This window comes from Colobus angolensis, unplaced genomic scaffold (genome assembly GCF_000951035.1).
Source record: "Colobus angolensis palliatus isolate OR3802 unplaced genomic scaffold, Cang.pa_1.0 Scaffold221, whole genome shotgun sequence".
Taxonomy (NCBI): domain Eukaryota; kingdom Metazoa; phylum Chordata; class Mammalia; order Primates; family Cercopithecidae; genus Colobus; species Colobus angolensis.
In genome coordinates, this window is record NW_012115389.1 from 2518898 (window position 1) to 2533106 (window position 14209).

The window sequence follows — 14209 nt, forward strand, 5'->3', positions numbered from 1 at the left end:
AAAGAAAGAAAGAAAGGAAGGAAGGAAGGAAGGAAGGAAGGAAGGAAGGAAGGAAGGAAGGAAGGAAGGAAGGAAAAGAAAAGAAAGAAAGAAAGAAAATGGGCACTGTAACCAAAGATCAATTCTGATATTTATTCTGTTGGGGGACCGTGGGTAAGTCACTTAATTTCTCAGAGCCTCCGAGATAGTTTCCTGCTATTAAAAGTGACATTTATAAGTATACTTGCTTCTAAAAGTTATAATGAAATGCAAATATCACACTACAAGTAAACATTACTTATAAACAGAAAAGTAGTACTAGCTTCTTGCATAGTTTTGGGGCATAAACAAGGTGCTTCATAAATAATTATTGAATGGATGATGAATGAAATGTTAGTTTTTATCATGTGAAATGAATTCTATTCCATATTAATTTGACATCCACATGCTTAAAATGTTGTTGCTGAGACTTAACCAGAATATGTGGGAATTTTTTTTTAAACTTTAGTACTAAGCAGCTTTGGTATGCAGTGTTAACGCTGTGGGAAAATATTTTAGAGGAATTCAGTTATAAAGGTTATTGCTGCCAGATATAAATTAACAATATTTAATAATTTAATTTTTTGCCACAAATTGAGAATAACATAATGTATTTGATCACTGAGTCCACATAAAGAATATGTCTAGTTAATTCATCCCCCAAAGTATACTTTCTAAAGACTAAAATGATTTACATTGTCATTAAATTGTTCAGAAAAATGTTCGTATAATACTTTATAAGAATAGGATCAGGAAAAATGAAACATGGTTCTCCTTGAATCAAAAAACATGAATTAAAGACTGCCTATATTCTGCTTTTTTTATTAGACTGAGAGTTTTCTTGAATTACAAGCCACCTTGTCTTGTGGCTGTTTCTAATGCACTTTGAATAAATTGAATAAATTCAGATCAACACTTAATTTTTCTCTTTTGTTACCAAAAAAGAAATAAAAGAGATGAAGGGAAAAGAAAGTATTAATGCCAGTGATCTTTTGCTAGAGCAGGAAGAGATTTACTACACATACCAGAATAAGCCATGGTCACAGGAGGATACTGATCCTTCTTCCAGATTATGTGACTGTATGGTTCCCTGTTTCTGCCTGTTTCAGAAGGCAGTGTTTCTAAATGGTCTTTGAAAGTAGCCAGAGAAGGGAGTTCGAAGTGGTAGAGACACTTGGACCACCGTCACTCTGAGGAGGAAAGGTTTTTTTATTTTGTTTCCTTTTTTATTTTATTTTTGTTGTTGTTTCTTTTGTTTTTTGTTTTGTTTTAGTTTTTCCCTTGGCAAGTGCAGTAAGTCCTCACTTGATGCTATCGATAGGTCTTAGAATCTGAAACTTTAAGCAAAACCATGTACAGCAGGTCCTCAAATAATGTCATTTCCTTCAATATGCAGGTTTATTACAGCGTTGATGAGAACAAAAGTTGTTTCATTATACAACTTCTTGCTTAAAGAAGTCACAGTTTCCAAGAATCTGCCAACAACATTAAATGAGAACTTACTGTGTTCATGTAAAACTGACCAGGCCCTTAGTGGCTGGCAAGCTTGGATGTGTGACTGGAGAATCCACTTACAATGGGCATGGTACCAAGATGCAGTGTGTGTCCCCAGCACCACCCGTCTAGTAAACCCTCAATACATATGTGAAGATAATACACTCCCTACTACCACAAGAAAATGACACATGGATTTGATTCCATTCAGAGTGCTATGTGTTTTTATAAGGCATAAAATGTGAACTTTAGGGAACTGGAAAAAGTACTATAAGATTTTTCTGGCCGGGCGTGGTGGCTCAGGCCTGTAATCCCAGCACTTTGGGAGGCCGAGACGGGCGGATCACGAGGTCAGGAGATCGAGACCATCCTGGCTAACACAGTGAAACCCCGTCTCTACTAAAAAATACAAAAAAACTAGCCGGGCGAGGTGGCGGGCGCCTGTAGTCCCAGCTACTCGGGAGGCTGAGGCAGGAGAATGGCGGGAACCCGGGAGGCGGAGCTTGCAGGGACCTGAGATCAGGCCACTGCGCTCCAGCCCGGGCGACAGAGCGAGACTCCGTCTCAGAAAAAAGAAAAAAAAAAAAAAAAGATTTTTCTGTAAAGTTGATTTTAGCAAACATTTTTGCAGCTGTGTGGTCACTGACACTCTATGTGCTACTTCCAATGCTTTCGGAATCAGACCAACTATATAAATCTCAAAATATAGCATCATTCCTTTCTATTAAACATGTTCATAAAATAGACATTCTGACAACTTATTCTCTTCTCATATCCAAAAGTTGCTTGAGACAAATAACTTTCTCTGGGTCATAGGTGCATGATATGGTACTTGTGTACAGTGGGTGATGACTCACAATACCATAGTTAGCTTGTACATTCAATTGAAAAGGTGCTACTTCTGACTTAATGGGAAATTAATCTGTATTTATTATATCCACAGGAGCATAGCATGTCTAGGTAATCCACACATGCAGAGGAAAAATACTGAGATCAGAGTCACAAAATCAGGTGCCATGATTGACTCTATGATTTGGGAAAATCCTGGAGGTCGACTTTATCGCTACAACTTGCCGTCAATACCGCCTTCCTTATTTATCCCCATTTATGTAGTAATCAAGAACCACTTCTCACTACCTCAGCCACCGCCCCCAGTCAGGCCATCTTCATGGTTCATCTGATCCCTGCAGTAGCCTAACACCTGGGCACCGTTGCTGCCTACCGCCCCTGCGGCGGCCAGTTCTCCACGCAATGTTAGGAGGGAGTCTTTGAAAGCCTGTCTTAGATCATGATGCCCTGAGTATTTTCCCATCACACTTAAATTCCAACTTTCTTACTATGGCTTATGAATAGGCTGGTAATTTGTTTTCCCAAATGGAACCTTCTTGATAAGACAGAGTCTGCTTTACGTAATCCAATGGGACCAGAGCAGTGGTTCACAACTGGAGTGGAGGAGATGGTGACTTTGTTCCCACAGGGGACATTTGGCACTGTCTGAACACGTTGTTGGTTGTCACAACTGGGATGGTGGGGTCGCTGCTGGCATTAAGTGGGTAGACACGAAGGATGCTGCTGACAGTCTGCAAGGTATAAGTCAGCCCACACAACAAAGAATTGTTTGGAGTCAACTGTCAATAGTTCTGAGTTGAGAAACTCTAGACTAAAGACAAAAACCAACAAACAGGGATGTATGGTCAGCTCTTCTTGTAAGGGGCTCCATGACTTGCCTCCACCCCACCCTCCAACCTCTGCTCCCACCTGGTTCACTCTGCTCCAGCCTCAGGGCTTTGCATTTGCTCTCTCTCTGCCCACCATGTCCACCTGCCTGGAATGTTCTTACCTTATGCCATGCCATGCATTCAGGTGTTTTCCTCAGAGGGGCCGTTGGGTTACACTGTCCCTGAAGTGGCAGTGCTTCTTCCTCATACCCTATCTGCTTAGTACCTTACTTTTTCCACATGATATTTAACAGTACTAAACATTCCAGTGCATGTTTGTTTATTTATATATTATTTATCTCCTTCCTAAGAATGTAAACTCCATGGGAGCAAGGGTTTTGCTTTGTGGGCTGCTCTATGCCCAATATCTAAAATGGAGCCTGAGTAGAATCTGAGCATTCACAAAGAAACACATTTCTTTGTTTCTGTAAATAGATTAAAGATCCACCTCTCTTGGGCTTGTGGAAAGAGAATATCACAAGGTGAATCTCCTGCAAAGTAAACAAGCCCAGGTATCTGTGTTTTAACCTCACTCCAATGAAACCTACCAACTGGCGGACCTTTGCCTTCTGTCCCTAAGATATGCAAAAACATGTTAAGAAGGAGACCAGAGCAGGCTACAAATTCTTTCTCTGAAATGGAAAATAAGCTGACATGTGAGCAAGTAATCTGGAAAGATTATAGAAGTTTCTTGCATTTTCCCCTTTCCCAGACCATACAGAATACTTTACATATAAGGAGAAGCAAATAGTGGACAAATAAATCCTCATCGGTGATTTGAATTTTTTCCTGGGAGTCACTAATATATGTCACTTGAACACAGTGGTGAAAACACTGAGCATAGCAAGATTGTTTTTGAAGTGTTAACAGGATATTACAAATGATATAAGTATTTGCTATCTAAATAGCTGATGCATCTCTTTCACTCTGACGCTTGCCTTTTCCAGGTCAAACACTTCAGAGCTTTGCAAGAGCAGGCAAGGACCTACCTAGATCTCCTTTGCTCCATGTGTGACCTGTCAAATGCTTCGGTGAAAACCACAGCAAAAGACATTCAACAAACAGAGCAAATGGTAAGAAAATGAAAAATCACCTTGAATTTATTTTATTATATTCTCTTGCTTGAATATTTCATATGATATTGAAAGAAAATAGCTCTTGGGTTGTTCTTGCTGTATATAATGGTTCTACAGTCATTATAATAAGTAGATATTTGAATTTCAGCTAAGTCATAGAAAATTAAGCACATCCTGACATTGATGACATCAGATTGAGACTGAATCACTTAGTCCCATTAGAACCTTTCTTTTTTTCTCCTCCTTAATGACCATTCTCTCTCTTTTCCTATTTTGCCACACCTTTTTTTGTTGTTTTCTCCTTTTCCATCTTTTTCTTTAGGCAATACTTAATATGAAAGGGGCTCTTGACCATTTCTTTATTTTATCAAGGATGCCAAAGAGCATGCCATCTGTCACAATCCTTCTAGTTCATTGGAAAAGTGTCGTGTTCAGAAGGGTTTTGAAACTATCTGGGCTGCGATGAGTAGCAGTACTGGTCCACACAGATAGATGGCAGCAGTGGAGCCGTGTATTCCCTGCTGTTGCCACTGCAGCCTTAAACTCTTCCATGAAACACATTTGGGTTTGTTTGTCTGTTTTGAGACACTCTGCCAACCAGTCCGGAATGCAGTGGCGCTATCATCACTGACTGGAGCCTCAACCTCCTTGGCTCAGGTGATCCTCCCATCTCCACCTCCCAAGTAGCTGGGACTATAGTCATGCACCACCACACCCAGCTAATTTTTATACTTTTTGTAGAGACACAGCTTCGCTATGTTGCCCAGGCTGGTCTCAAACTCCTGGGCTCAAGCAATCGTCCCTCCTTGGCCTACCAAAGTGCTGGGATTACAGGCGTGAGCTACCACGCCTGGTCCACATTTGAGTGTAAAAGAAAAATAAGACTTAGTTTTGGTATTTAATTTATTAAATATTCACAGAATAGTAAAATGATTCACAGGAAAAAAAAGTCAAAATAATAAGGTTTTTCTAATATTATCAAAACATCTGTTTTTAAATCCTTACAAAAGATGATGTAACTATTTTATTTTATTTTATTTTGGAGAAAGAGTCTCACTCTGTTTCCCAGGTTGGAGTGCAGTGGTGCAATTTCGGCTCACTGCAACCTCCGCCTCCTGGGTTCAAGCAATTCTCAAGCCTCAGCCTCCCGAGTAGCTGGGACTACAAGCACTCACCACCACGCCTGGCTACTTTTGGTATTTCAGTAGAGAAAGGGTTTCACTATGTTGCCCAGGTGAGTCTCGAATTCCTGAGCTCAGGCAATCCACCTGCCTTGGCCTCCCAAAGTGCTAGGATTACAGACATGAACCACCGTGCCCAGGCAATAAAACCCATTTATTTTTTACAGAAATGATTTATTGAAACAAATTACACAGCTTCAAAAATCAGTGAAGCAGATCTAAAGACATATCCAAAACATTAATAATTCAGCATGTTGTAAGAAGGATGAACAAATGTACAATAGAGGACAACAGAAGTATTTTCTGGTTAACCTAAACACCAAATTCATGAGTCAGTCAGATGAATCTACTGAAGTGCCCAATGAGAAAAACCATTAGAGCAGCCTTAGACCTAATAAACTGATAAAACTTATTAGAGTTTCGCCAGGCATGGTGACTCATGCCTGTAATCCCAGCACTTTGGGAGTCCAAGACGGGTGTATTACCTGAGGTCGGGAGTTCAAGACCAGCCTGACCAATGCAGAGAAACCCTGTCTCTACTAAAAATACAAAATTAGCTGGGTGTGATAGCGCATGCCTGTAATCCCAGCTACTCGGGAGGCTGAAGCAGGAAAATCACTTGAACCCGGGAGGCAGAAGTAGCGGTGAGCTGAGAATGTGCCATTGCACTACTGCCTGGGCAACAAGAGTGAAACTCCATCTCAAAAAAAAAACCAACTTACTAGAATTTCACAACACTGATTAAAACCGAATAGCATAACTCATAGACATTTAAAGCCTTTAGAAACCCTCAATATAAAAGGAAATCTGCTTTTCCTGAAGTAACTAAAGAAGTACTTTTTAAATTTATGTATTTGCCTGTGTGTGTTTGTGTGTGTATGTGTGTGTCAAATGAGTGCACAAGCCAGCTGGAGAGTTCCATCTCTGATTCATTAACCATAAATGTTTCCATATATGGTTGCTAACTTTTATCCCTGCATTTTCTCAAGATTGAACAAAGGCTCATCCAGGCCCAGAACTTAACTCAGGGATGGGAAGAAATCAAGCACCTGAAGGCGGAGCTCTGGATTTACCTGCAAGATGCTGATCAGCAACTGCAGAACATGAGGAGGAGGCACTCTGAGCTGGAGCTGAGTATTGCGCAGAACATGGTTTCACAAGTTAAGGTGGGTATTAATTTGTCCCCAGGGGAGATAAAAGAGGCCAACAGAATAGAAAACTTGAAATGTGTTCAGTGTATTCACTTCAATATGCCTGAGTGTTTGTCAATCCTTAGACATTAATACAACTCTTTAAGGCAGGGGTCCCCAACCCCCAGATTATGGACCAGTACCAGTCCATGTCCTATTAGGAACCTGGCCGCACAGTGGGAGGTGAGCAAGCATTACTGCCTTAGCTCCACCTCCTGTCAGATCAGAGGCCGCATCAGAGTCTCATAGTGCAAACCCTACTGTGAATTGCACAGGCAAGGGATCTAGGTTGCATGCTCCATATGATAATCTAACTAACATCTGATGATTCGAGGTGGAACAGCTTCATCCTGAAACCATCCCCCTCCAGCCCCGTTCACGGAAAAATTGTCTTCCACAAAACCCATGCCAGGTGCCAAAAAGTTTGGGGACCACTGCTTTAAGGAATAGCAAATCTGAACAAATTTCATTTGGTGCCAGGGAAAACAGATTATAAAGTAAACATTCAAATATATTACTGAAGCTTCAGATGGCCACTTGCACCAGAAGACATTCATTCTCTACATTGTTCCTGTGAAAAGCAGATGTGATTTAGTCTACAGAGTAGACTGCTTAGTCAGAAGACTCTGACTAAACAAACAAGGAACATTATTACTTTTTAGATTTTCATCACCATATTATGCTAAAGCTGTAGGACTGTAAGCTTATCAATTCATTAATTATATATTTGAGCTATATGTAATTCATTTAAAGTATAATATAAATGCAGTTTGTATTACATATTTATATATAATTTAAATAATTTACAATACACAGAAAATTGTGGCCAGGTGTGGTGGCTCGTGCCTATAATCCCAGCACTTTTGGAAGCTGAAGTGGGCAGATCATTTGAGGCCAGGAGTTTGAGACCAGGCTGGCCAGCATGGTGAGACCCCACCTCTATTAAAAATACAAAAATTAGCCTTGCATGGCATATGCCTATAATCCCAGCTACTTGAGAGGCTGAGGCACGAGAATCATTTGAACTTGGGAGGTGGAGGTTGCAGTGAGCCAGCCTGGGCCACAGAGTGAGACTCTGTCTCAAAAAAAAAAAAAAAAAAGAAAAAGAAAAGAGAGAGAGAGAGGGAGAAAGAAAAAATAAAATTAAAAGTGTATTAACTTGATTGGAAGTTGTGTAAGATTTTTAACAAACTTTAAGATTTTTTTTCTCCGTGATTATGAGTCAATGATAATATACTGTCTACTGAAGTGCTGTTTGCAAGTACAGAAAAAAAAGAGAATAGGGATAGGGATAATAACATTTATTTTTTTTTCTCAAAAGCGCAAACTTTTAAAAAAAATTTGTGAACCATCCTAGAAATTTAATTTTTTAAGTGTATTTTATAAGAAAAGTTTTATTATAAAAGGCTTAGTAAATACAGAAATGTCTTAAGCAAATTTAAATCATGTATGCTACTACCATTCAGAGATAATAAACAATGCTAATATTTTGCTGTATTTGTTTTAGATATACACATACTTAAAACATTCAAGATGATACTGTTGTTTTATTAACATTTTAACTGTGATTAAACCTAGCTTTAAGGACAGAATTTCATATATCAGTCCGAGGATTTGAGAGATTTTTTTTGGGTAGTGGAAGTAAATGGAAATGGGAGTGAGCAGTGGGAGAGTATGGAAGTCCATGAACCAACCCCTCGGAGGAATCACTATCCAAAGAAATGATCCTCTGGCCACATGTTGGGCTGGCAGAGATGGTACGTTAGAGATTTCTTTTTGCTGTGTATGCAAGGAGTAGATGAATCTAAACCATTGCCTTTCCAGTTGGCGAATGTACTCCAGCCTTCCCCAGCTTTGTACATAGTACCACTGCCCACCTGGTGACCCAAGCTACTTTGCCTTGTCTCTTACATTTGGAAGGTTTCTGTCAGAGGCGTTCAAACCAGAGCGACTCCATCTTGAAGAGGGGCTGAGTAAAATGAGGCTGAGACCTGCTGGGCTGCATTCCCAGAAAGTTAGGCATTGTTAGTCACAGGATATTTAGTTAAGGGAACAGGTTCATAATGTTTACTGAACAGATCCAGAACTTGACAGACCCAGGATTTAGCAGACCTAGGAAATGTCCTAATGTCCTGATATCTTGAGAATAAAAGCACTCTTAGTTTAAGAATAAATTTTGAAAAACATGAACACTTTAAAACTTCTTAGAAAATGAAGGTCGCACTTCAAGGTAAGATAATGATTTTTTTCAATAATGACCGTAATGTTTCACATGTATTAGTTTTTCTTTATGCCTCTGGAAATAGTACCATAAAAGAATATACCACAGCTACCCTGAATCTTGCACACATGGGAATTAATGTTCATAAAGAGGTATGGTGATTTTTAGATTTTCTCTTTGTTTCCCATGACTTATACATTCTTCAGTTTTTTCGTATTAAGGAACTTAGAGTGTTCAAAGGTCTTATGTCTGTATTGCTCTCTATATTTATTTGGGGATTTCTTAACACATTACATATTTTTTGTTGCTGTTATCCTTTAGGATTTTGTTAAGAAACTACAGAGCAAACAGGCATCCGTGAACACCATAATAGAAAAGGTGAATAAGTTAACAAAGAAGGAGGAGTCGCCTGAACACAAGGAAATAAATCATTTAAATGATCAGTGGCTCGATTTGTGCCGTCAGTCTAATAACCTGTGCTTGCAAAGGGAAGAGGATCTTCAGAGAACAAGAGATTACCATGACTGTATGAATGTCGTTGAAGTGTTCCTAGAAAAATTTACTACAGAATGGGATAATTTGGCCAGGTAACAAAAATTCTCCCATAGGTCACCAAAATGCTAAGCTAGACATTTCCTAATATCTATAAAAATGTAAAATGTGCCCAGGTGCAGTGGCTTATGCCTGTAATCCCAGCACTTTAGGAGGCCAAGGCGGGTGGATTAGTTGAGGTCAGGAGTTCTAGACCAGCCTGGACAACATGGTGAAACCTCATCTTTACTAAAAATACAAAAATTAGCTGGGTGTGATGGTGCATGCCTGTAATCCCAGCTACTTGGGAGGCTGAGACAGGAGAATCACTTGAACCTGGGAGGAGGAGGCTGCAGTGAGCCAAGACTGCACCACCATACTCAAGCCTGGGTGACAGAGCAAGACCCTGTCTCAAAAAAATAAAATAAAATGTCTTAGGTATATCATCTATTGTTTATTATTATTAATATTGGTAAGTAAAACATCATTATGAACCTAATGTTTTTACCTGGATATAGAGTCATGGTTTTCCTAGCTCGATATTAATTTAACCAGGGGGTAAAAGAGAAATGTTGGAAAATGGTACCATTTTCTCTGTGACCTCAAAGAATATTCTAAAAATATTTCTAATTGTGTTTAATTACAAGTTATGGGATATCATCTATGAAATCATTAAATGAATCCTTCTTGAACCTATATGCTCCCTGGGTTTCTTATCACGTCTATAAGGTAATGAATGCATTCTGTGTAATTCAGTCAGGTTTTTTTCTTATACGAGTCTAGAAATTAGTGAGCAATCCAAATTCAGTTAATGTGTGTCTTTTGTGATTTTCTAGTGATTAAACCCCTCTTAGCTTTCTTCTTTGAAAAATAAGAATACACACACATACTGGATCATTATGCAAACCATTCCATACTTTTGATCACTATAATTGCTAAAATCTACACTTCTTCTGCACCGATTTACTAGTTTACAGCAATGAAAACTGCAAACATTGTTCTAGATATCATGAACTCGTGGGGTTTTGGGGGTTTTTGTTGGTATACCATTTTCTGGTCTGTTTGCTTTTCTTTGATACTTCACAATTTACTGGTCTATGGGATTAGTCCAGTTAATATTAACAACTCATATTTCTGACTTACAGCAGGCCCCACACACACCTGAGACTTACTGTGTCCCAAACAGAACTTCTCATACTGCCTCCCAACTCTGCTTTTCATACTTCAGAACTGATCATTTAGTAAAAAAGACTGTAAGATTCTATTTTTTATGTGTGCTTCATAGCAAAGGGATGACAATTCTTTACATTTCACACTTATTACTAAAGATTTCTAATGATAAGCAAAAAATATCCAAGTACACAAGTAGCCATTAGAGCTGTTGGTTATACCTTACAGATCATACTACCTAGCACTCTATTGTTAGTTGAACCCTCTTCACAAAAGAAAGCACACAAATCATGCATCACTTATTAATTTCTTTCAGTATCATTTTCTAGAGTACACTAGATCAGTGCTTCTCACTGTTTAACATTACACAAACCATCCAAGGATCTTGTTACCATATAGGTTCTGCTCAGTTGATAAGAGCCAGAGGAAGATAAAAGCATATTCTGATTTGATTGGAAGGCATTATCAGCCAGAAAGAAGTAGGCAACTTGATTTGATTCAGCTTCTAATATTGACTTCTGATGAGACTTGTATCCCATAATTATAGCACTTCTGTCAATAAACCATGAATTGAACTACTCCCATTTATTCTAAGCTCAGAAGATCCACTTAAAGAAAATGGTGAAGTGTCAGCCGGAAGTAGTGGCTCATGCCTGTAATCCCAGCACTTTGGGAGGCCAAGGCAGGTGGAGGTCAGGAGTTAGAGACCAGCCTGACCAAATGGTGAAACCCTGTCTCTATGAAAAATATAAAATTAGCCAACCGTGGTGGTGCATGCCTGTAATCTCAGCTACTTGGGAGGCTGAGGCAGGAGAATAGTTTGAACCTGGGAGGCGGAGGTTGCAGTGAGCCGAGATCACAGCATTGCACTCCAGTCTGGGAAACAAGAGCAAAACTCGGTCTCCAAAAAGAAAATGGTGAAATGTAATTTAGCATAGTATGAACAAACATTGATATTGACTACAGCCAATCTGCTCTCATACCTTTCCATGTATTTTCAGATCTGATGCGGAGAGTACAGCTGTCCACCTGGAAGCTTTGAAAAAGTTAGCGTTGGCATTGCAGGAGAGAAAGTATGCTATTGAAGATCTGAAAGATCAAAAGCAGAAAATGATAGAGCATCTGAATTTAGACGACAAGGAGCTAGTCAAAGAACAGACGAGTCATTTAGAGCAACGTTGGTTTCAGCTTGAGGACCTCATTAAAAGGAAAATCCAAGTGTCAGTCACCAACTTGGAGGAGTTAAATGTGGTGCAGTCCAGATTTCAGGAGCTAATGGATTGGGCAGAAGAGCAACAACCCAACATCACCGAGGCCCTTAAGCAGAGCCCTCCTCCAGATATGGCTCAGAACCTTCTCATGGATCACCTGGCCATCTGCAGTGAACTGGAGGCCAAGCAGATGCTCCTGAAATCGCTCATAAAGGACGCAGACAGGGTCATGGCGGATCTTGGTCTCAATGAGCGACAGGTCATTCAGAAGGCTCTCTCTGATGCACAAAGCCATGTGAATTGTCTCAGTGACTTAGTGGGCCAGCGAAGAAAGTACTTAAACAAAGCCTTGTCTGAGAAAACCCAATTTCTCATGGCAGTGTTCCAGGCCACCAGCCAAATTCAGCAACACGAGCGAAAGATAATGTTCCGTGAACACATCTGTCTGTTACCAGATGATGTGAGCAAACAAGTCAAAACATGTAAGAGTGCACAAGCCAGCCTCAAGACTTACCAAAATGAAGTCACTGGACTTTGGGCCCAGGGTCGTGAACTAATGAAAGGAGTCACAGAGCAGGAAAAGAGTGAAGTGCTGGGGAAGCTTCAGGAATTGCAGAGTGTCTATGACAGTGTTTTACAAAAGTGCAGTCACCGGTTACAAGAACTAGAGAAGAATTTGGTTTCTAGGAAGCATTTTAAGGAAGATTTTGATAAAGCTTGCCACTGGCTAAAACAAGCAGATATTGTTACATTTCCTGAAATCAACCTAATGAATGAGAGTACTGAGCTTCATACACAACTGGCCAAATACCAACACATTCTTGAACAATCTCCAGAATATGAAAATCTTCTACTTATGCTGCAGAGAACTGGGCAGACCATATTACCATCGCTGAATGAAGTTGATCATTCCTACCTCAGTGAAAAGCTAAACACTTTGCCCCAACAATTTAATGTAATTGTTGCTTTGGCTAAAGACAAGTTCTATAAAGTCCAGGAAGCAATTCTTGCTCGGAAGGAATATGCTTCCTTGATTGAGTTGACAACCCAGTCTCTGAGTGAACTTGAAGCCCAATTCTTGAGGATGAGCAAAGTTCCCACCGACCTGGCCGTTGAGGAGGCTGTGACTCTGCAAGATGGTTGCAGAGCCATTCTGGACGAGGTGGTGGGCCTTGGGGAGGCGGTGGATGAACTGAACCAGAAAAAAGAAGGTTTTCGCAGCACAGGTCAGCCTTGGCAGCCAGACAAGATGCTGTACCTTGTCACCTTATATCACAGGCTGAAGCGACAAACAGAACAGAGGGTTAGCTTATTAGAAGACACCACCAGTGCTTACCAAGAACACGAGAAGATGTGCCAACAGCTAGAGAGACAACTGAAGTCTGTAAAACAAGAGCAGTCCAAAGTGAATGAGGAAACGCTGCCTGCAGAGGAGAAGCTCAAAATGTATCACTCCCTGGGAGGAAGCCTCCAGGACTCGGGGATTCTACTGAAACGAGTAACCATACATCTCGAAGATCTTGCCCCACACCTTGACCCCTTGGCTTACGAGAAAGCCAGGCATCAGATCCAGTCCTGGCAAGAGGAGTTAAAACTGTTGACTTCTGCCATTGGTGAGACGGTGACAGAATGTGAGAGCCGAATGGTGCAGAGTATAGACTTCCAGACTGAGATGAGTCGCTCCCTGGACTGGCTGAGGAGAGTGAAGGCAGAACTCAGTGGGCCGGTGTACCTAGACCTCAACCTGCAGGACATCCAAGAGGAAATCAGAAAGATCCAAATTCATCAGGAAGAGGTCCAGTCCAGCTTGAGAATCATGAATGCGCTGAGTCACAAGGAAAAGGAGAAGTTCACAAAGGCCAAGGAGCTGATTTCTGCGGATTTAGAACACAGCCTCGCTGAGCTCTCAGAGCTGGATGGAGACATTCAGGGAGCCTTACGCACCAGACAGGTAGGTATAATAGGACTTCACTTCTCTTTTTTCCATTGTGCTTATTTGTAAACAGGTACAAGAAATTCATTTGCTTGGTTATAATTGCTTCTTTAAATATTTCTTTCTAAATACTACACAGAAGCATCTTCAGCAGTGACTTAAATGGTTATTTAAACTTTTTTCTTTTTAATTGAGATGAAGTCTTGCTGTGTCGCCCAGGCTGGAGTGCAGTGGTGCGATCTCAGCTCACTGCAACCTCCGCCTCCTGGGTTCAAGTGATTCTTGTGCTTCAGCCTCCCAAGTAGCTGGGATTACAGGCACCTGCCACCACGTCCAGCTAATTTTTGTATTTGCAGTAGAGATGGGGTTTCATAATATTGGCCAAGCTGGTCTCAAACTCCTGATATCAAGTGATGTGCCTGCCTTGGCCTCCCAAAGTGCTGGGATTATAGGTGGGAGCCACCGT

The 14209-nt window shown here is 40.5% G+C and overlaps 1 protein-coding gene across 1 annotated transcript in view; it reads left to right on the top strand.

Moving 5' to 3' along the window:
- The window catches only part of SYNE1 (spectrin repeat containing, nuclear envelope 1), a 543966-nt gene that overhangs the window by 322976 nt on the left and 206781 nt on the right, over window positions 1–14209 (top strand). Inside the window, 4 exon segments of the mRNA XM_011943785.1 lie at window positions 4178–4303; window positions 6477–6653; window positions 9220–9485; window positions 11601–13761. Coding sequence (XP_011799175.1) covers window positions 4178–4303; window positions 6477–6653; window positions 9220–9485; window positions 11601–13761 — 2730 coding nt within the window.